This window comes from Petaurus breviceps, unplaced genomic scaffold (genome assembly GCF_028583685.1).
Source record: "Petaurus breviceps papuanus isolate PSGF00001 unplaced genomic scaffold, PetGlider_PUasm1.0 688, whole genome shotgun sequence".
Taxonomy (NCBI): domain Eukaryota; kingdom Metazoa; phylum Chordata; class Mammalia; order Diprotodontia; family Petauridae; genus Petaurus; species Petaurus breviceps.
Window position 1 is genome coordinate 102,341 of NW_027186457.1, and position 23,419 is coordinate 125,759.

General features: G+C 45.8%; 1 protein-coding gene across 1 annotated transcript; it reads right to left on the bottom strand.

Annotated features, from left to right (window-relative positions):
- Window positions 1-18,273: 18,273 nt before the first annotated feature.
- FEV (FEV transcription factor, ETS family member) lies at window positions 18,274-22,920 on the bottom strand. Its single transcript, XM_069104418.1, has 3 exons — window positions 22,834-22,920; window positions 21,593-21,664; window positions 18,274-18,884 (listed from the first exon to the last, which is right to left on the bottom strand). The coding sequence occupies exons 1-3, from the start codon at window positions 22,883-22,885 to the stop codon at window positions 18,274-18,276; spliced, it is 735 nt and encodes a 244-aa protein (XP_068960519.1). The 5' UTR covers window positions 22,886-22,920.
- Window positions 22,921-23,419: the final 499 nt, after the last annotated feature.

Consider the following 23,419-nt stretch of genomic DNA (forward strand, 5'->3'; position numbering starts at 1 on the left):
AAAGAAAGCTCTTCTTACTTTAGAAGAGGCCTTCTCCAGCTCCCGTCTCGCCCCCCCCCCCCCCCCAGCTCCCCTTCCCACCTTTTTTTCCTTTTTATTTATTTGGATGTTTTCAGGAAGTGATCCCTGGGGGAGGGAAGGGGAGGGAAAGGGTTGGCGGGACGGGAGCTGTCCAAGGTGCTGAGCCGGGGCCTAGTTCCCAGGGGGAGGGGGCCTGAGGCCCGATTGGGCCTGGGGGCCGTGTCCAACGTGCCAATGTTGCGGACCGAAGGCGCGGGCTGAACTGTCTGTCTGTCCCTGAGGGAGCTATAAAGCGCTGGAAGCGCCTGCAGAAGGCTCTGCGACTGCCTTTCTTTGGGGACTGGGTGGGAGAGGGGAGAGAATGAAGTGTCTGCACTCGGAGAGGAAAACGGATTGAAATCTGAGGTGGGAGAGAAATCTACAAATCAATGCCCCTTTAATTCCTCCATTTTACCACCTTGTTTCACAAAAGAGGAAACTAAAGCTGGTCAAAGGCCTGGGTCAGGTGAGGAAGCACCAGCACTTAGAGGTGGGGAGGTGGAGATAGGAGACTAATCAAACAACCCTTCTAGAACCCTTAGCTCCAGACTCCCTGGTAAGGAAAGTTAGAAAGCAGACCGTTATCATTTTAAGCTAGGGAAAAAGAAGCTCAGATTGACCAGCTTCTGCCTCCCTTTTTCCTTCCCCAACCCTCATTGGCCTTTATATCTGGTCAAGAGGAGAGTAAAATATCCAACCATCATTTGGGGACTGCTTTAGCTCTAGACAGACATGCTTTTACCAAGGCCCTGACCGCTTGAAGGGCCACCAAGCCCCTTTAAACTGTTTCTTTTTCTCACTCCAACCCAGAGTAGCCCCAGAGACTGAAACATAACCTCTTCTCTCGGCCCTAGAGATGAGCTAACACACATATAGAGAGAAGCTGGCTCTGCACAGGCAGGTTTTGAGGTGGAGAGAAAAAGAATCCAATTGCCACTTTCTACTTAGCTGCCCAGATAGTAATCCACTTCCCTTGACCTTGGAAAACTGGTTCGGAAAAAATTTCACGTCTCTGAACTCAGTCAACGCTATGTAGAACTCTTTGTTTAACAACCCTCCCGAACCCCACCCTTTCAAGTCCAGGACTGGTCTGCCTACTTTAGGACACCGGGTCTCCAAGGTACTGGAACCTGAGCTGCTGGCACCGCTGTCCATGGTACCAAACATCAGGCATGGTCTAGAGAGCCGGGTGTTTGTGTGTGTGAGTGTGTGTGTGTGTGTGTGTATGCATGCATGCATGCATGCATGCGCGTGCGCATGCCCTAGTGATTGTAGCAACGGTAATCTGACTTGGTGTTCCCGTGAAGTTGGGGCCCGAGGTAGGATCAAGACCAAACGAAAGAACCCTGAAGCGACTCCTAGCTCCCATCCCTCAGCTATCCATCCCTGGAGAAAAAAGATCTCCTCCCGGACCTGCAAGCCTTTCCCATAAGCATCAATCCCACAGCCCCCACAGCATCACCTCCCCGGAGCCGGAAATCCTTAGCACAGATTTGTGAATCAGGTTCCTAGGGGAGTTATCTTCGGGGGGGGCAGGGGAGGGGAGAGGGAGGAGAGACTGGAGCAACAGCCCATTGGTTGGATTTTGGCGCAGTCAGCAGCGCGCTGTCATCTTCCTTACCAGGCCTGGAGTTGGGGGGGGGGTGAGGGGGCGGGGATTGGGAGGAAGAGAAGAACACTAGGGTCACCCTGCGGCTGTCACCATGGTAACCAGACGGAGCTGGGAGTGGCTTACTCTCCCCTATCCCTCTAGGTGGCTAGGCGGCTGAAGCCACGTCCTGGGTTGCCATAGTAAGGGCTAGAATGGGGGTGGGGGGGGAGGAGTTTTGGGAAAGCAGAGGGAGGATCTCCGTATAGTCCGCCGGGAAGAAAGCCAAGTGTCTGACTGAAGAGGAGAAGGCCGAAGCAGAAGGAACCTCAATGTTGAGGAAGGATAACTGAGCTCTAGCCCCATAGCTGCACCTGCCTGTTCTTCTCGGTCCAGCCGCCCCCGGCACATACCACAGTGGAGCTATAATCCCTAAAATATCTCTGACGGGCTATAGTCGATAAGAGACCCTAATCACCTATGGTAATTGAAATTCCTATAACCAAGCCACCTATACTTTCATGCTTCACTCCCCATCCCATTCCATTGTATGTGTGACCTTTCAATGACATTGGGTGCCTAGGACGGGTGAGAAGCCCAAGTGTAAGGTCAAATCTTTTTCTCTTCACCATGTCACAAAGGCTATCTAGCTGTCCCCTGTGCCCTCCCTAATCAGATTAGCAAGGGAGAGGCAGATGCTAGGGATCAGCATGAGGATGGAGAAGGTATCCTGAAAGCTAGTTAGTCTCCCAGGGCCCAGGGAACAGGACAAATGTAGATTCTGGGATTCCTGGAGCAGACCTGAGAGAAACTCAGCCTATCCTGAGTCAAGGGCAAAGAAGCCCAAACTGACGATCAGGACCCTGGGTTGGGTGGTATTGGAGATAGTACTCTTTCCCACTACTCTACCAGAGCTCAGTTCAGAGACAGGGTAAGGAAAGAGGGGCATGATGGGAGTTGGGAGTAGGTAGGAAAACATTAATAGAATCAGGAGAAGAATGTATAGGATAGGGCTGCAATCTGTGTCAGACACACTGAGCCTATGATTCAGCATTCAGCACTCCTCAAAACAAAGGTATATAGCTCCTCTTTCGCAGTAGAGGAAGGAGAGAGAGACAGAGAGACAGAGATAGAGAGAAAGAAGTAGAAAGTTCATGGAAACTAATGGATAGGTGTCACCATGTATAGAAATATGTACAGGCAGACTACATATATCTTACCCATTTGCACTGACAAATAGGTTATTTCAGCATGGGGGAAAATATATGCTTCATAGGGTGGAGGATGTCCTGTCCTGGGGGCTCTTCTGATATCTTCACCACCCACCTGGAACAGGTGTTGTAGAAGGGCATTCTAATACTAGGAATGAACTATAGGGAGTGGTAGGGAGGGGGAAGGAAACAAAAAACTGCAGACAAGTCCCAGAAGTTGTCATGGTAACAACTTTGCCAAGGTGCCTGGCAACAAGAGCATCTGGCAGCATCCATGAAGTTGTCCTATGAGCTCTTACCCTATGGGCACCTGCTGCAGGCCATCCATATGGACAATTCAGGAAGATTTCCATAATAAAGACAATGCAAAAGGTCCCTTCTACCAACTGCCATGTTACTAGGGACAGCTACTGGAACAGGCTTAAACCCCCCTAATACCTTTCACACCCTACTCTAAAGAACTTGTAATATGTGCTCCCTGCTTATTTCACAACTTAATACTTGTCTAGTGTTCATCACCTGTAAAAATGGGTCAGAACACCACAGTCTCACACACACACACACACACACACACACACACATAGAGAGGGAGGGAGACAGAGACAGAGAGAGAGAAGGGTCTTTGATGTTTCTCCTCCAAAAACTGAAACCTGGGGACTATACAGCCTTTGCTCTTTATTCCTTTTCTATGTGTCTCACCCACGAGTCTTTGGCACAAAGTGTCCAATCAGTAGACTGCAAGAAATCTTGAGATACAAATTATTTGTAGGGGGCAGGTAGGTGGTGCAGTGAATAGAGCACTGGTCCTGGAGTCTGAAGGACCTGAGTTCAAATCCGATCTCAGACCCTTAACATAAAAAGTAGCCGTGTGACCTTGGGCAAGTCACAACCCCAATTGCCCTACAAAAAGAAAAAAAAAACCCAAATTATTTGTAGTTATGCTACAGGTACACAATCTTATTTCTAAAATAATTATGCTCTGGCTTACAACAATGACCAGGATCTTATAGTTGCCTCTCTGTTTCACTTACTCTCAAACTGGCTAACTCTTCATCTCAATCCTCTTTTGTTAGACTCTAGGAATGACCTTTCATCTGAGAGACCAGGCTAGAAGTTCTCTTTTCCCTTGGATTGCTAAAACTGTGGCATGTGGATTTTCTCTTTGATCTCATCTCATATACTGCATTTCCATGTACCATGACTCTCATCTGACTTTTCAAAAAGAAACAGAATGAAGTTAGGCCACAGAGTCAACAGTTTAGGGGATTCTTATGCCTTTACTACTATCATTACCATTATTCATATCACCAGGTTGCTGCAAAAGAAGTGCTTTGTAAACTTTAAAGAGTCACAAAAAATGTGAGCTATGAAGAAAGTTATAAAACAGCATATTTTAACTCTTCACTCTCATCCCCAAATCCATTAACCATACCTTTGTTCTACATCTTCCAAATGCATACACTGACTTTTTCTAGATGGAGAGGTGGAGAGCCTACAAAGCAGCACATCTCCCTATAGACACACAGAATCCTGACCCTCTCCTTGGCCAAACTAGCTTGGGTTGGGCAGACCAGAACAATAGTCACAGTGAATAGAACATTAGACTTGGAGTCAGGTTTGTCTGAGTTCAGATCCTGTCTTAGACACTGAGTAGCTATGTGATCCTGGGCAAGGTTATGGCTTCTCTTAGCCTCATTTTTCTCATCTGTAAAATGAAGGAGTTTGGCCAGAGGCTCTTAAGTGTCTTTCTGCTTTAAATCTATGATTTTATGATCCTAAGTCATCTTGTCCATTTCCCTCTTCAGGAAGATCACTATCTTAGCCAAGCTAGTCACAAAAACCTCAGGATCTTTGAGGAAGGAATGGAGAGGAGGCTGGATTTCATTTCCTATTACCATCCCTTCCCTAAGCTTTCTATGTTTAGTTGTCTGGACCTGCCTTGAGAAGGTTAGTGAGAGATACTGTCACCAGGACAGAAACTAACGGGTAAAACCAAGGCAGTTTCTCTTCCTGAGAGAGCTCTCTGGCATGGAGCTCTCATATTAGAAGAGGCCTCTCTTGTCCTCCTATATCTAAGAAGGATCTCTAGGAAACTGAAGGCCTGAGTGCCAGTGAGGCAAGGGACTCATCAATTTTGGGCTATATGTCTCTGATCTCATGGTTTAGGAGCAGAACCCAGAATGAGACTGAAGGCTTTTCTGCCCATCTATACCTGCCTTTGGCACACTAAAAGCTCTGGGGAACAAACACCTCCCCTGAGCCAGCCTGTGTCCTAGGTGATGTTTGTTTACTCTTCAGCTGCTAGGACATTTCTCTTTTCAGGACTTCAGTCCCACCAGAGCCCAAGAATCTCTCACTATCAGACAAGATGCAAACCCTACCTCAGCTGCCAGGGTACAGATTTTGACTCTGTCTCTAGCCAACTGAAAGGAGATTCTGGGATCCATACACTGCTCAGACTTCTACCCTAGGAAGGACAGAGTTCGATCCTTAGCCAATCACCAGGTCTAGTCCTAAAATGCTTCAGGACTAGTAAGATGGAGGACATCCCCTGGTAGAATCCAGGATCAGTAGGGCTCATGAGGTTTCTGGGAACTTGTAATTCAGGCTTGCAAGGGTATGAGATCAAATCTGTGCCTGTGTCTGTGTGCATGCCTCTGTGTGTGTGTGTGTGTGTGTGTGTGTATCTACCTAAGCATGTCTATCCATGGAGATATGGGTACAGTAGTAGAATGAGACACCAACTTGGAGTCAAAATATCTGGGCTCTAGTCTTTGTTCAAACACTCACTAGTGTTTGAACCTAACCCTCATCTGTAAAACTAAGATATGCTATTTGTATCACCAACTTCAGAGGGTTGTTGCGGGTGGGATACTATCTATGTTTGTAAAAATGTGTCTTGGGGGTGTCTTTGTATAACTAGTATTATTTAGATAGCATTTTAAGGTTTACAAGGTATTTCACAAATTTGATCCTCACAACAACCCTGGGAGGCAGGTGCTATTATTATTTTCACTTAACAGATGAAGAAATTGAAATTTATAGATTAAGTGACTTGCCCAGGGTCACATAGCTGCAAAGTATCTGAGACAGGATTAAGACTCGAATCTTCCTGACTCTAATCCATCTGTACTACATCCACTGTACCACATAATTGCCCCTTCTCCAAGTGTATTCACTTTAGGGTGTTCCTAACTGACCCTGCCTGCTTGCATGCATATGAGCATGAGTGTGCATAAGGCAATATTGAAAGGGAAAGAGCTGGAGAAATTGAGAAGAGTGTAACTGAGGGAAAAGAAGATGAAACCTCAATATTTCCAACTTAAATAGCTAAATGTGATAGAAAGCCTTGGACTTGGAGGAAAATAATCTAGGTTTAAATCCTACCCCTGCCACTGTATGACCTTGGGTAAGGTATTTCAGTCTTTTAGGTCTCAGTTTCCTCATCTGTAAAATGAGGGGGTTGGACAAGGTTCATTCTAGCTTGAAATCTATGGTCCTCTTCATTTTCTAGTTCCTGGATTCTAGATAACTTCATTGGTCTTTATATATATATATATCTTACCACGTATACACTCTGTGTATGTGTACCTTGGAGTGGTAATCTTTCTGCTGGCCACTGATGGGAACACCCATGCCATTGTCCTTTCTTAGGGTCTTAGGGTATTGCTGCCTTCACCATAATTGTCTTCCTGTATAGAAGCCCACCTACTCCTTAATGCCAACTCCAGACTCTACAAGCTTCACATTTCTCAGGACTAGGTTATCATTTCAGTTTACTCCTTTTGCTCCTCCTCTGAAGGGAGGTTAGATTCCCCAAAATTTGTGGACATGTAATGAAGGTGATTATTGCTCACATATAAGCAATCCAGTATGACCAGATGACCTTAAAGGTCTTTTCCAGCTCTGAGTTTCTGTGAATCCCCAAACCCTCCGATCTCCCCCATCCTCTCTCTCTCTTATTGCCTTTCCTATACAGCCCCCTCCCCCAGCTCTCTCCACATTGCATGATTGAAAAGTACAAAGCTGCTCACAGCTTCCCTGACAACCTCCTGTTATGTTGCTAAGCGACTTGGTCTCTTCTCACTTTCCAGAAAAAGGAGCCAGATGCTTGGGGCCCTGGTCACCCTATTCCTCTTGGTTCCTTTCTCTTCCTGGAAGACTCATGTCAGTGGGTTTTTTATAAGTACATCTGATCTACAAAGAGGTAGCAGTGGGGCAAAGAGATGGAAGAGGCATTGATAGTTTAGGAGATGCATCCTGATGAGGAAGGGAGTGACAGCATACACAGTTTATATCTTCTCTGGACAGGACTATGATCAAAATATAGACAAGTCAGCAACAAGCCTATTAAAATTGGGTAAAAGGTTTGTTTTGAGTCTCCTGTTAAAGATTCTTTCAAATGTTTTATTTGCTGTAGAAGTCGAGATTAAATCCTCTGATGAGGATTGGGCTCAGAATACAACTCTACAAGAGGTTTGTAAAGAATAGACCTGTTCCTGGGTCTGGGTGTCCCAGAGTGTTCAATAAGAATTGGTATGGGGGTGGGAGTGCACAAGAAATTTCAGTAAGAGTGGCAAGAGTGCTTGACTCCAAAGACATAGTAGGTTTCCACTCATCAGACATGGATCCATCAGAGCTTGGATGACCATTTGTCAGATGTATTACAGTGGGAATTATTTTAGGTATGGGTTGGACCAACTGGCCACTGAGGTCTCTCCCAATTTTATCCCTCCAGCTAGCTCTCCCATAGTTCAACCTACAGGAGACAGCATTTAGGAGCAGGAAATTTAGCTATATTCATCTCCTACTTTGTTATTAAGGCCTTAGTCAAAGCTTGCCAATTTCAAATAAGCCAACCCATCTTAGTTTTGGACTTCCACATCTATTCAACTGAGATTCTACACTTAAATTGCCACCATTTTGCAAATATTGACATTTGCTGATGGATGTGTTTTATATATGGGCTCTATAGTTATTACTCTCCTTCCATATCCCCCAGGGTCTATTCCCTGAGGTCCAATGGGTAAAGGGCAACATAAAAGAGGGCCAGCCTGGGATATAGAATGATTATGGGAAGGAATCTATTGGGTTTTTAGCCTTGTTGATTTTGGGACCTTGAGGTATACATACAGAGAGGTTAAAGTATAGGTAAGGGATTAGTGATAAGGATGGTTACTTCATTCCTAACTCAATGACTTATGACTCTGCCTTCTCTGTTCTTATGTGCAAAATAAAAATAAAACATGATATGATGTTGACCTGAATTATAATTCTTGATTTGCCATTTCTAGCTATACAACAGTGGGCAAATCTCTTAGCATATGATTTTATGAGACTGTTACTGTGACTGTCATTATGGGGGGGGGGGTGGCTAGGTGGCTCAGTGAATAGAGCACCAGTCTTTCAGTCAGAAGGACCTGAGTTCAAATCTGGCCTCAGACTTACCTCAGACTTAACACTTACTAGCTGTGTGACCTTGGGCAAGTCACTTAGCCCCAATTGCCCTGCCTTCCCCCTCCAAAAAGCAAAAAAAAAAAGCCTGTCATTAAGAGATTTAGAGCTAGAAGACTGAACTAATATAGCTTTTTGTGCCTGCTGCAATGTGGAGTAAAGAATTCAAATCACAGCTGTAATTTACAACTTATGTGACATGAGAAATTAATTTAAACTCTCTATGCCTCATATTTCATATCAAGTTTCCTTCTCTATAAAACATAAGGGGTTGGTCTAGTTGACCTGTAAGGTTCCTTTCTAGCAATATTTCAATCAATATTCATATCAATATTTCATATCAAGTTTCCTTCTCTATAAAACATAAGGGGTTGGTCTAGTTGACCTGTAAGGTTCCTTTCTAGCTCAATATCTATGGTCCTACTTCAATCCTCTCATTATATTTTATTTTTTTAATTAAAAAAATTAAATTTTTTAAATTAAATTTTTTTATTTTTAAATTTATTTTTTTTTAATTTTTAATCCTCTCATTTTAAAAGGAGGAAACTGAGACCTCAGATCATATAGGTAGCAAATAGCATGATTGGAGTTTAAAGCCATATCTTCTGATACCAGATCCAGGACTGTTTTCACTACATTTGCAATTGTGTCGTGGAGTATTTTGTAGTAGGTGGGAGGAAATGGTATTGACCGGGAATGTGACCCTGGGGAAAAAGGCAAGACCTGGGGATTCCAGAATGAAACTGGCTCATAAGTGCTTTTGGATGACTAAAGAGTCCCTGGATAAACTCATCAGCCTCCTACGTGCATTAGACACGAACTGCAATGCAGGCTCAAGTAGAAGCCCCTCTGAGTGTATGTACTCTTTTTGAACCTCAGTTTCTTCATCAGTAAAATGGCTAGAGCTTGAAAGGACAGAAATGGAAAAGTCAAAGACTTCAAAATATAAAGAAACAGAGATGTTGTCTTTAATTTAATAGAAAGGTCAAGGTCAGAGAAAACATGATTTCTTTGTAACAGAAGAAAGAATACTGAATAACATAATTCATTTGTAAGGACTTGGAGTCAGGAAGACCTGCATTTGAGTCTTGCTTCAGACACTTATCTATTGTGTGACCCTGAGAAAGTCACTTATACTTTCTTAGTCTCGGTTTCCACATCTGTTAAACAGGGATAATAATTGTAAATTGTGAGGAGCAAAGGCAAGAATAAAAAAAAAGCACTTAGCAAACCTTGAAGCACCATATTGTCAGTTATGATTATTGTTGCTATTAGTATTGTTGTTGTTGTTCATCTTTTGTTCTCAAAGAGGATCAATGGCATCATGAGAGTGATGTCTTGGGCTTGTGAGTGAATTGGATTTCAGTGAGGCAGAGCTGGGCAAAGTCATCAGCCTCACTCTCTCTTCCAGAGTCATCAGTCTAGTGGCAAGACACAAGTCAAGACACAAGTCACACTATCAATGGACCAAAGGAATATAATTTTGATCACATACTTCACAAGATATCTTAGGGGCTAGATTTTTCTTCTTATTTATTATTTTATTTATTTTCAGAGTTATTGGAGTCCAGTGGCAAGACAAATCTAGATAAATCAAGAGAACTGGAAAGGGCCCAGGATGCAGTGGGAGACCTTGACCTTTTAAAACTTAGGTCTTTCCCAGGTTTCAATTTGTCTGAGGCAACTCCCATTCAGTGATTAAGGGCTAGGTAAGAATTGAGAAGGGCAGCTAGGTGGCACAGTAAATAGAGCTAGAGCACAGGCCGTGAAGTCAGGAGGACCTGAGTTCAAATCCGGCCCTCAGACACTTAACACTTACTAGCTGTGTGAACTTGGGCAAGTCACTTAACCCCAATTGCCCTGCCTTCTCCCTCCAAAAAGACAAAAAAAAGAATTGTGACAGAAGATGGCCTAGTTTCATATCACAAAAGAATCAATCTGGGAGGGGAAAAGCTTCTGGCCAGAAGAGAAACAATTACTATTTATACTCATTTTGAGCCATCAGAACCCAAACAAGGACCAAAAGAGGCTTGGGTTGGGACCTAATGTTGATCAATCAGCGAAAGCCAGAATGATTTGGGTTCAAAGGCATAGTAAAGTATTTCCACTTGAACCACAAGAGCTATATTTTAAGAAATCATAAAGGAAAACTACAGGACACAAAGAATTCATTGTCCCAATTTGTTTTTTGGAGGGGGGAGGGATGATAAAATAAATAAATAAGAAGAAAAATCTAGCCCCTAAGCCGCCTTGTAAAGTATGGTATCAAAATTATATTCCTTTGGTCCATTGACAGTCATCTTGACTTGTGTCTTGCCACTAGACTGATGACTCTGGAAGAGAATGAGGCTGATGACTTTGCCCAGCTCTGCCTCACTGAAATCCAATTCACTCACAAGCCAAGACATCACTCTCATGACATCATTGGTCCTCTTCAAGAATGAAGGACAAACAACAATCTGTGAGAAGCAGTAGTTGTCGCCCCCTCCCCCAGCCATTCAATATGGGCAATGCTGCTATTTCTTCTCTTTTTCCTCCTTCCCCTTCTGTCCCTCCATCCATATGAGGAGTCATACCCTTACATGTTAGTGCTTAGTCCAAAGGAATTCTTATTATTATATACAATACATCTTCACCCAAAAAAGTACATTTTATTAGATATCTTGAACATGCACCCTAGTGATGAGAGGGTGGAAAGTCATGTTAGTGTTATGAAGGAACTCACTGAATATTACTCAACCAAATTGAATGTGCCTAGAACAGGTAATTTAGATGATATGCTGGGCAGAAATAACACTTCCCTTCCCTTTGGTGGGTAAAGCCTTGCTAATGTGAAAGATTGATTGTATCTTTTGCCCCAGAATTACCATAATGCCTGGCATTTATAAATTCTTTTTGATTGGCTGACTGACCTCACAGAAGTTGATATTGGGCAGAAGAGACCAGCTTTGAAATGGACAAAGAGTGGTAAAAAATCCAGGACACAAATCTAGAATCCTGGAGAGGGAACCCACGGTCTTCTCCCAAATCAGGTTAGTAGCTGGCCATGTAGGAAGGCAAGTCCAAGACATTAGTATGATGGGCAAAAGGCTAGTTAGGTCAGGGTAGGAGTCCTGACCATAAAGGGGTTGTATTAGGAGAAAATTCCAATGCTCTGTGATTGTACAGTTCTGTGCTCTGTGAATTTTTTTAAATTTTGTATAATTTTCCCTTAAATGCAGGTAAAACTCATTTGAACAACTGAGCTTTTGTCTTGAGTATACTAAAGGGAATAAAGGATACATCCTTGTTGAGGTTAAGCACAAAATGGTGGCCTAATTAGATAATGAAGGTGCTTTCATACACGGCACTCAGAGGTGCCAGCCAGTAGTATTGAAGGAGTCAAGCACAGAAAAGAAAAATACCTGTATGTGAAACTGTATCTTTCTGTTTCCTTTCCTTCTTGGAGTCCCATTTCCTCACACCTTATTTTTGACTGGACTTGTGATTTCATCAGTATAAGAACTCCCTCTACCACAGTAGATTGGCACCTGTTTGGAAACTCATACTCTCAGTGCATTTCCTGAGGCACCAAGAGAATAAGTGGCTTGGCCAGGGCCACAAAGCCAGTTAAGTGTCCAAGGTGGGTCATGAATCCAGGTCTTCCTGACTTGGAAGCTAGCTTTCTAACCACTATTCCATAAAGAACATAATAAGGCAACCAGACTGTATCTGTATGATTCCTTTCCTGAGACCCCATTTCCTCACATGTGCATCATAAAATACTTGGAAAATAGGCTGAAATTAATGAAGATAATTTTATGAAGTTATGTAGGAAAGGCCAAGGAAATCTGAGAGAATAACAGAGAGCTTTGTGAAGGGAAAATAATATAAAGTAAATTTGATTTCTCTTCTAGACCAATGGGAATAGAAAGCAAGAAGAAAGAATTAGATATAATTACATTAAATTTAGATACAGTTTTTAATTCCACTTTACTTGACCTTTAAAATAAAGAAGATATTATTAGGTGGGAGTATGAATTGCTTAATGGATTTAAATATTCCTTGGTTAACCACAGAAGTGGTCTTTTTTATGTGAGAAAGATCCTTAAAAGGGTAAGACCTGGAGGGACCCCAGGATTATGGAGAAACAAATGTGCAGTGGAGAGACTGCCGTCCAAGGAAACAGAAGACTTCCAATTCAAGTCTCCACCTTGCTACTTGTTAGCTTCTTAATCTTGGAGAAAGCCATGTAGCGTCTCTGAGTCTTCATCTGTGAAATGAAATCAGTGCTCGCTCTTCAGCCCTCACAAGGCTCTTATGAGAATCCAATGAGATATGAATGTGCTTTGTGACCCAGTAAAAGAGATTTCCAGGAGCAGTTGTTATGACACTTTCACCTGGATGAATTCACAGAGTCTTGGGATCTCAGAGCTGGAATAGACTTGAGGGGACATCTAGCTTAAAACACTACCTGATGCATGATTACCTCAGGATTAGTACACTTGTGAAGGACAGCAGCCTGAGCAGAGGTGAGAGATTTCTGAATAGGGGGTTGTTAGGAAAAGAAAACAATATTTTGGTTGATTGATTGACCAACATCAATCAGGGAGAGAAATCCATAATGTGGTCATATTGAGGGAGAACAGTAGACAAAGGGGGTGAAGGTCAGTGAGAACAGGTCAGCACAATTAGGGAGAAATAAAAGTCTGGGAGGTGGAATATGAAGAAATAGTCATAAAAATAAAGTCTCAATGAAAGCAAAATATAGGCCCTGGAATCCTTCTCCTCATTCCCTCCTCCCTGAAATACATATTGTGCTCCAGTCTTAGGAGATATAACAGTAATTAGATGGTTAGGGATGCTGAGGGCCAAGGAAGACAAATAGAATGAAAAAGTTTTGGAGTTGGAAAGGGGCCTTAGAAATCATCTAGTCAAGGAGTCAATAAATTACTTTATTTAAAACATAAAAACCATTCTTAAAGGCACCCCCATCCTTCAAAAAATGGATTTAGCCCAAGGGTTTATAGTTTGCCAGCCTCTGAATTAGTCCATTATCCTCACTTTACAGGAGAGAAAATTGAGGTCTAATGAGATGAAGTCACTTGACCAAGGTCATCCAATTAAAGGATCTCAGATTTTAAAGGGATCTCATAGGCTATCTGGTCTACTGCTTCTATGAACAAGAATTCTTCTTTCAATATACCTGATGAGCAGTCAGCCAATATGTCTTTGAAGACTTCCACTGAGGACATATCCACAAACTCCCAAGGCAATCCATTCCACTTTGAGATCATTGGGAAGTTTTTCCTTATACCGAGCTAATTTTACCTCTTTGAAACTTCTGCCCATTTCCCACTTTGAGGGCAAACAAAAGATGAAATTCCTCTTCTATGTGACAGTACTTCAAATAGGTCAGGATAGCTTAGTATGCATCCTTTCCCTCAAGTCTTCTGTTCCCTAGACTAAACATTGGCCAGGTCCTTCAGCTGATCCTTATATGGTATAATCTGGAGGTCATTTACAATCCTATCTACCTTACTGCTCCATTTCTTGTTCCTTTGCTGGATTTTCTTCCAGGTCAAAGCCACTAACCATGAGGGTCCCCCAGGCTCTGTCCTAGGCTCTCTTCTTTTCTCCTTCTAGATGATTTCATTTGGTGATCTCATCAGTGCCCATGGTTTCAATTATCATCTCTGCAAAAGACTCTCAGTTCTACTTACCCAGCCCTAAGCTCTCTTCCAACCTCCTGTCTTGAATCTTCAACTGCCGATTTAGATGTCTTAAACTGGATGTCCCATAAACAAATTAAAGTCAACATGTCCAAAATTGAACTTCTCTTTCCCCCCTCAAAGACCCCCCTGTTCATTACTTCTCTATTACTGTCATGGGTACCATTATTTTCACAGTCTCCTAAATTCCCAACCTATGTGTCCTCCTCAACTCCTCATTGTTTCTTACCCCTCCCCTTCCAATATCAAATCAGTTGCCCAATTCTGCCATTTCTACTTTTTTTTTAACATCTCTTTGATGTACCCCCCTTCTCCCCTCTGACACTGCCAGGACCCTGGTCTGAGCCCTCAACACTTCATAACGGGGCTATTACAAAAACCCTGTTGGTTGGTCTCCACATTTCAAGTCCTTCTTCACTCCAATCCATCTTCCTCTCAGCTGTCAAAAAGCACAAGTTTGACCACAGCAACCTCCCATTCAAGAAGCTTTAGTGGCTCTCCATTGCTTCCAGGATCAAATGTAAAACTCTGTGACTTTTAAAGCCCTTTATAACCTTTCTACCTTTCCATTCTCCTTATACCTTATTCTGTGGTTTAGTGATGCTGGCCTCTTGCAGTTTCCCAAACCTAACATTCCATCTCCAGACTCTGATTGTTTTCCCCCATGCTTTAGAATTCACTCCCTTCTAATTTCCACTTCCTGACTTCCCTGATTTAACTTCAAGTCTCAACTAAAGCCCTGCCTTCTGCAAGAAGCCTTTCCCAGTTCTCCTTAATTTTGTAATGCTTTCCATCTGAGTCTAACTACAACTGATACTATAGATGTTGTTTGTACATAGATGTTTGCATGTTGTTTCCCCCATTAGACTGCCTTTAGGGCAGGGATTGTTTTTGTGTGAGTTTTTGTCTTTGCATCCCTAGCACTTAACACAGTGTCCTGTACACAGTAGGGCAGCTAGGTGGCGCAGTAGGTAAAGCACCAGGTCTGGAGTCAGGAAGACTCAGCTCCTCGAGTTTAAATCTGTCCTCAGACACTTCCAACTGTGTGACCCTGGGCAAGTCACTTAACCCAGTTTGCCCCGGTTTCCTTATCTTTAAAATGAACTGGAGAAGGAAATGGCAAACTCCTTTAGTAATTTTGCCAAGTAAACCCCCAAATGGGGTCACAAAGAGTCAGATGCAACCATAACAACTGAACAATGGACACCCCCCCCAACACACACACAGCACACAGTAGGTGTTTAATAAATACTAGTTGACTTGCACTGACTTGACCATCCCGGTTACCATCCTCTAGACAATCTCCAGTTTATCAGTGTCCTTCCTAAAATGTGGCATGCAGAATGCACGTGGTCTGACCAGATCAGCAGGACTCTGTATCATTGCCCTCTGAACATGTTATTTCTTTATCTCGATATGACCCAAGATTCCAGTCGAGTTATTGGCCACCATATCCCATCGTTGACTTATACTGAGCTTGTAGCCCACTGAAAGTCACCAATCTTGTGCAGATTAACTGTTTCCTAACCACACTACCCTTAGCTTGAACATGAAAAGTAGATTGAAAAAACCCAAGTGTAAAAATCTCTGTTAAATTTCATCTCATTACATTTAGAACAGTGCTCTAGCCTGTCAAGATCTCTTGCAACACTCACTCTGTTACACAGAATCAACCCTCCCTCCCCTCCCAGCACTGTGTCTTGTGCCAGTCTGAGAGGCATATTCTTTTACCCAAGTATTGCTAAACAGTGTTCATTTGGGGGCAAGCATCCTTCCCTGGAGGCCCTTCATCGGGGCTCTCTTTCCATGCTGATATCTAGCTGAGTCCACAGTAGGACCAGGGCTAGTGTTCAGGTCTCCTGACTTGTAGGTGAAGGCTCTTTCTACTACATGAGGGTGCTCCCTTTCTCAAGATTTTTGCAATGGGTTGTGAACTTTGGTAGACCTTTCCTAATATCCCTCCAGGCTAGTGTCTTTCTAATAAGTTTACCTTTCATTAATAATGATAATGTTTACTTTTCATTTTAGATTTAATTTTTATTTCTTATTTAATATTTATACCACACATTATATTATTATGTATTATATTTAATTTTATATGTATTACCTTTCATTAATAATCATAATATTCATTAATATTATATTTTTGTATATACTTATACCAATATTATATATTATATTTTATTTAATTTATTAATTTAATTTAATTTATATTTAATTTTATATGTAACTACCTTTCATTAATAATAATCATCATAAGATTACCTTTTCTATATCTTGAATGCAAAGTTATTTGCAGGTTGTCTCTCCCTACTAGAATGTAAAAGACTTGGGGGCAATGGAAATATTTTTTTTCCTTTATATCCCCAGAACTTGGCACAATGCTTGGCTGATAGTAAAGTTGAATCAGTGCTTTTTGACTGACAGGAAAACACAGCAATGTTAAGGAGAAGGAAGAAAAGAGTGGTGAGGAACAAGAGAATGAGGAGCAGTGTGATTTCAGAGTCAAGAACGGTCTCTTCTAGTCTTCCTCCTCCCAATACCTTCCCAGTCTCACCACACCCATTTCAGGACTCTGTCCTGAAATTGAATAAGTAGAGATTCATATCTTTATCCTGCCTTAAAATGCAACTCTCCTCCCACTGTCAGACACTTTACAAAAGCCATCTAAGTACTTTACACATACATGTGAATGCACATACCAACACTTTGAAATTTTAAAAAGGGAGTGGAAAGGACACTGTGTGGGGAAGTAGTGCACCCATCTGACAAGGGAGTGAAGCAGAATGAACCATATGGGCCCCAAGGGTCAAGTTCATAGGATTTTGAGTTGGAAGAGATATTAGAGATCATCTAGTTCAGCCTTCTCTTTTTTCAAATAAGGAAACTGAAGCATAGAGACCCCCCCCCCCCCAAGTTACACTGCAGTCCGTAGCAGTGCTAGCATAGTTTTCTGACGCCAGAACCAGGGCTGTCCCCTCTGCCCCAGGATGCCTCTAACACCCTGCCACAAATGAGTAGGTAATGCAATAACTTGTGAATTGACTGAAACCTCAAGGTTTTATAATGTTGCCAATGGTGAGTTCTGTGCAAGGAGCTTCCTACTGTGAAACAAGAGTTCTCATGCCTTTAGGCGCCAAATACAGAGATGAGAATAGAGGCACCTGGAGTAAGAACTGCTAAGACCTAATCACCTCTGAGGGTTTAGGGAAATCACGGAGCTCTTTAGTTACGCCCTATACAACCAGGAGAGAGCGCCAGAGATCTATGAAAGGAGACCGTTCCCTAAGACACCCCGAAGCGCTGAGGCGGGAGAATCAAAGAGAAAAGGGGCCAGAATCAGTCAGAACGAAGACAGTGAACGCAAATTTAGGACAAGGTTCCTAGGGAACGTGTCTGTCTGTCTTTCTAAATTTAGTCCAATGCAGGACATTCTCTAGTAGGCTCCTTTTTTTCACAAGAGGCTTTTAGAGTAGTGTAGGGAGAAAAACCTAGCCTTGCACTTAGAAGTCCCGGGATCTTTATTATCTTGTGTGTAGGGGTCAGTATATATCATGCCCTTTCTGACTCATAGTTTTTATCTTACACAAAACCGGGTAATGATACTCGCACTGCTTGCCACACAAAGTAGTTGTGAGGAAAGCGCTTTGTAAACCTAAGTTACATAAATGTGTGTTTATTATCCCCACCCCTCAACTCAGACCAATTTAAAAAGAGAAAGAGTCAGTAACCTGGGAGACAGATTAGACATTTTAATAGGGGCTTGAAGGAAAATAGAAACACGTGTGTGGACTAGGACCAGAGGGAAGGCTTTAGTTACTACTACTTACAAGAGAAATTGAGACATCAAGATAACCCCACTACGACTCGCCGCTCTCCTCGCCCGCCATTTCCTCAATTGCCTTCAGCTGGGAGCGGAGAGGAGCTAAGGCAGAGCTGGGGTCCCGCCAAGTAAATGGAGGTGCTGGTATCACCGACCCGAGAGGAGGCCAGAGAACTCGGGACTCGCTGGTTAGGCTGTTTAAGTCAGGTGGTGATGAGAAAAGGCGGAAAGGAGCTGGTTCCCCAAATATTGAGGAATGGAAAGAGAAGGGGGAAGGTTAGGGTGCCGTCTGGAAGTCCTCAGAATAGTCAGGAGTAAGAGAAATTGGAGAAAGATTTAGAAGGCTCTTTAACTATGGAGGGTGGAGGGCATAGTAGAGCAGAGGGATTTGGAGCCTTCTAAGGTCAAGGGGGCTGGAGGACCTCCTCAGTGATAGGGCCCTCCCACCCCTCCGAGGTGCGAAGTGGTGGCCACAGCCCCAAAGGGCCCGGGGGGAGGCTGGAGGCCGGGGTTGGGATAGAGAGCAGCGGCGGCCGCTGCGGCAGTTGCTGCTGCTGCAGGGGCCGAGCCGGGCCAATAGGAGAAGCTGGCTGGGGCCACTCCGGCGGAGGCCGCCACGAGGTTGAGTTTGGAGAGGCCGGGGAAGGGCAAAGGCGCCAGGGCTGCGGGCAGCTTGTAGAGTGCACCGTCGTGGGCTGCTGCAGCAGCGGCGGCCGCGGCGGCCGCAGCATGGGCGTGGGCGTGAGCGGGAGGAGGTTGGCAGGCTTGGGCCAGGCCCTGGAAGTCGAAGCGGTAGGCGTAGCGCTTTCCGTGAACTTTGCTCATGATGTTTTTGTCGTAGTAGTAGCGCAGCGCTCGGCTCAGCTTGTCGTAATTCATGTTAGGCTTGCTCTTGCGCTCGCCCCAGCGCCTCGCCACTTCGTCCGGGTCGGTCAGCTTGAACTCGCCGTGGCCGCCCTCCCATGCGATGCAACCTGCGTTGGCCCGGTCCGCCAGCAACTCCAGCAGAAACTGCCACAGCTGGATCTGGCCGCTGCCTGCGCTCGGAGACACAAGGCAAGCCGGTTCAGTGGCGATGGACTCGCAGCAAGGTCGCGCGTGTCACTTTGAGGACTGGCGCCACAACACCCCCTCCCCCAAAGTCGCAGCTGGTCCCCCTCCACCCCGGGGGGGGGCGAGGTGGGAGGGTGACAGCTCAGAACGAGGGTGAAGACTCAGTGGGACTGGCTTCGCCTTGTCCCAAGTCCAGCTAGGCTGGTGGGTCAATATGGGTGTTCAACACTAGTGTCTCACCACCTACTTTGTCTACTCTACTTTCAGAGTTCAGCTAGGGACGTCTACCGCCCCTCCGTCTCTCTGTGTCTCTGTCTGTTTTGTCTGTCTCGGAACTGAGAATCTTCCCTCTCCATCTTATGCTGCGTGCCTTTTAAAATGCCAGTACCTTAAGGCTTAGTAAATTCCTTTGAGCGTCCCTCATCCCCAGGGAGGGGGCGTATGGAGTGTGGAGGTCAGTTTGGCAAGAATGTAGACTCCCTCTAGAATAGGCAAAACAGGCGACTGAGGAAAGATCTGGGGTCCCACTGTGGATTGTAGACATCCTGATAAGGACGCTTATGGCTAAGTTCCTTAACCAGAATAGGTCTCAATTCGGTGACATCTTACCTTCTGGGTCTCTGTTTCCTCATAAGTAAATTGGGGGGGGGGTGATAATTTTGTACTACCTATTCTCTGCAGGGATGTTTTGAAGAAGGACTTTTGGTAAACCGTATGCTATTACTGCAGTCTCTACCTCGGGCTTCGCTCGTGGAAAGAAGTCAGCCTTGGAGCCAGGAAAATTCGGGTTCAAATACAGTTCATGTCACATCCTGGAGGTGTGACCTTGGGCAAATCACTCAACCTCTTCGGACGCTGGGCATCTCTTTAAGCAATTGTCCCTAACAATTGCCTGTTCTGCAGCTGCGTTGGGAGATGGAACTTTCTTGGGGGAAGGGGTTTCTTATACAGATGAAATCAGGATCCAGACGCCCTCCATAAAGATCTTAAAATTTTCCCCCTTGTGCCCGGTTCCTGGTTTCCCCTCCACACTCCCTCGGCTTTTACATTTTTCACAACCCCAATCGAGTCCCAAGCCCCTTACAGCCCCAGGTGTCCTTCCTTATGGTTCCTGTGGCCTTCTCCCTCCCTGACCTATCTCCTCCCAAGGTGACCCCGAGCAGCTTTCCTGATGCTCAACTCTAGCACCTGAAAAGACTAGGCGTCTCTGAAGCCTCCGTTAGAAAAGGGCAGTGAAGCAAACAATCTTTCCTTGACTTACTAGAATTCTTCTTTCACTCCTACTCTGGAGAAAACCTCTCCTTCTTTCCCAATTTTTCCTTTCTGAAGCCACCTCAAAGTACCCCTCCCCACCTCGGTCTACATGCCAATACAAAGCTTGAGGAGGCCAGGGATGAGGAGTTCGAAGAATCCGGGCTGTGGAAAGTACCTGGGTCCCTTTACTCCTACTCCCGGAGGGTCAATGCTAGTCAATCGGATTCTCTGCCGGGACTAGAGAATGGCAGAGGCAGAGAGCAATGGATGTGGACGGCTATGGGACCTGATATTGGGGATTTGGGCCTCCAGATCCTGTTGTCATGAGGCCACGTGAGGACCCCCAGACCCCCTTAATCTTAACGAAGTATTACAGATAAATCAGAATGAAAAGCCAACAAATGGCTATCCCAGGTATTAGAACCAATCAGGCCAAAAGAGATATGACCCTCTCCTCCCCCTCACCCCCCATTTGTCCCCATTTCCCTGAGTTCTCTGCCCAGGCTTAGTTCACCTAAACCTCAGTAGGTTAATCTGACCACCCTCGCTCCTCCCTTATTACCCCCCCCCCCTTCAAGCTCTCTCAGCAGCAACATCGGTGACATCAACGAGGTGACATCACTCGAAGAAGAATTTGTTTGGTCTGGTAAACAGCTTGTCCTCTTCTTCCCCTCTTTCCTCTGTTGTCTCTTTCTTCCGATTGCCTTCAGAACCAGAGAAAAGTTGCTCTCTAGCCCTCACCACTGACCAGACTTTCAAGGATGGGTGTCCCAAGGTTGCATCAATAGGAGCAAAGTTGAAAAATACCCCTTCACACACAATCTTGCCCTTTCCTCCTCCTTCCCCAATTGGGAGCTATCCCGAAATTCTCAATTGCCTCCCTGGAAGCAATGAGATTGCCTTGGAGAGACCTTTGGGTATAGGGAGGTCTGGGAACCATTTGTGGTTCTGGCACTTGATAAGCTATGACAAAGGCCTTCATCTTCTGAGCCTCAGTGTCCTCCTTTCTAAAATGGAGACAGTAATATCTACCCTGCCCAACTCCCGGAGTCTTTGTAAGGAGCAAAGTACTGATTTAACATGAAGGCTTGCTATTATCCTTCGACTCAGAGAAGGGCCCAAACCCGAAAGAAGCCATTTGACTCATCTCTGGGTCTGTTTCTACAGTCAGCCTCCTCTGTTCCTGCCTCTTGTGCATCTGTCAATGTTCTTGTATCTATCCGTTCATACCTAGGCCTGAGTTTCCGTAGATTTGCACCAAGGCTCTGCCCTTTGTCTAAATTTTGCCACACGTGTCTTCTCCATCCCCGGTTCCTGTGTGCTTCCCAGTCAGAGCTAGCTCTTTCGGGCGTGCCTTCACCCCTCCGACAGACTCGCCCCTCCCAGCATCCCTGGTCTTCTAGTTTCGATTCGCTGGTTTTCAGACTAGAACACTCACCTTTCTGCACTGCGGGGCTCAGAGGCCCCCAGCCACTCTTGCCCTCCTTGAAAAGACTCTCCCCAACCGGATCTGAATGGGAAAGAGAAGCTGCTCAGGGTCTTCTTGGGAGCAGATAGAGGAGCTAGGAGAGGGGAGGGTCGAAGGTACCAGAGGGGACACCTGAGGCTGTAAAGGGGCTTCGACTTCATTCGGGCTTACAAGGGTTCTGAGAAGGTGTAAGAGCACAGGGGGTATGGACAGGAGACTCTATGTGGAGAGAAGACTTGAGGAAAAGAAAGAAAGAACATCGAAGGTGGAAAGGGACATAGGGTGAAGACCCTAGAGTGCAGAGGTTGTGGGAAAAATATCATAGGGCGCAGGGGATGTGGGGAAGACAAGATGCGGGAAGGAGCTTGGAGAGGAATGTGGGGTCTCTGGGAGGAGGACTAGAGGACTCCGGGGCCCCAGAGAAGCAGAAACTCTTCAGCGCAAAGAGCCAAGGTACTGGGTGGCAGAACAGGGCGTGGCAGGTACACTGGCCCAGGCCTCCATCGTTCCCTCTGCCCTACAATCCAGCCAGCTCTGCTCCTTCTCCCCCAGATCCTGCGGTGGCGCGGAGCGGCGCTGAGAGGAGCTGAGTGCCTCAGTGGAGCCCAAGTCAGGAAACGCGTCCAGGAAAAAGGAAATCCGTTTTCCGACCGAGCTGGCGGGATCCTTATATAGGGGGTGCTGGGGCCCAGAGAACCGACCAGGAGCCGGAGAGGGAGACAGCAGTCGAGACAGGGAAAGGGAGCCCCGACACCCAAAGGAAAGAGCGTCAGTGATTCGATTTGCGGAGCCACAGGGTTTAAAAATCGGACCAGGAGCCTCAATGGAGAGGAGGGAGCATTTAAGCCTGACAGAAGGGTAGCGAGATAAAAGAAAGGTGAGGAAAGGCTGATGCGACTGAGCCTAGGGGTGGGGGTGTGCCAGGCTCCTCTGAGGTTTTCGTTCCCACACTACGCATCTCTTCAGTCCGCTGTCTTTGATCCCCCAGTTCTCAGCCTTCGAACCTCCCGATCCTCCGCCCCTCCCCCGCCCCCGTCCTCAAGAACCCTGGACCCCCAGACCCAGTTTCTCACCCAATAAGACCACAATCTCCCGGTCCTTCAACCCTCTCCCCTGCACTACTCCCCAAGCACTGATAGTCCCGAAAACCCCAGGCCCCTGGCCCTGTGCCTCCTCCCAGCCGCTTTCCCCAGCCGGACCCTTCAGGTCACCTGGCAGGTACATGTTCAGCAGCAGAGGCTGGGAGGCGCCGCTCTGTCTCATCGCCGCCTAGGGACTGGGAGGTGGGATGTGGGTGCAGGGGGGCCGGTCCCGGCCAAGGGCGGGGGAGGGCAGGTACTGCGCTCCGGGGCCCCGAGACCCTCCAGAGGCCGCCGCCGCCGCCTTCACCCAGAAGGAGGAGACGGAGCTAGGCCTAGCCCGGCCGAGGGGAGGGGGCACCCTAAGGTGCGGGGGGGGGGCGCTTGGGAGGCCTGGCGGTCTAGGAGGCTGGAGGGAGGGCCTGGGGCGGTGCTCACACAGGGGCTTCCTGGAGACCCGCCCCCAGCCCCCCTATTCTCCTGTCCCCCTTCCCTCGTCTCGGGCCGAGGCCGCAATTTCCTTTTTAATTAAAGTGCTGCCGCCTCGAAACCCCCCCCCCCCGCCCCTCTTATCGGTCCCATCGCAATAAAGTCCCTGCTGTCGAGCGCAGCCGAGCAGCGCCCCCTGCCCCCCGCATCCTCCCCCCGCCCCTTACCGTGACCAAGTAGACACATTGGGAGGCCAGTAGGAAATGGGGGACAGAGGGGCAGGGAAGAC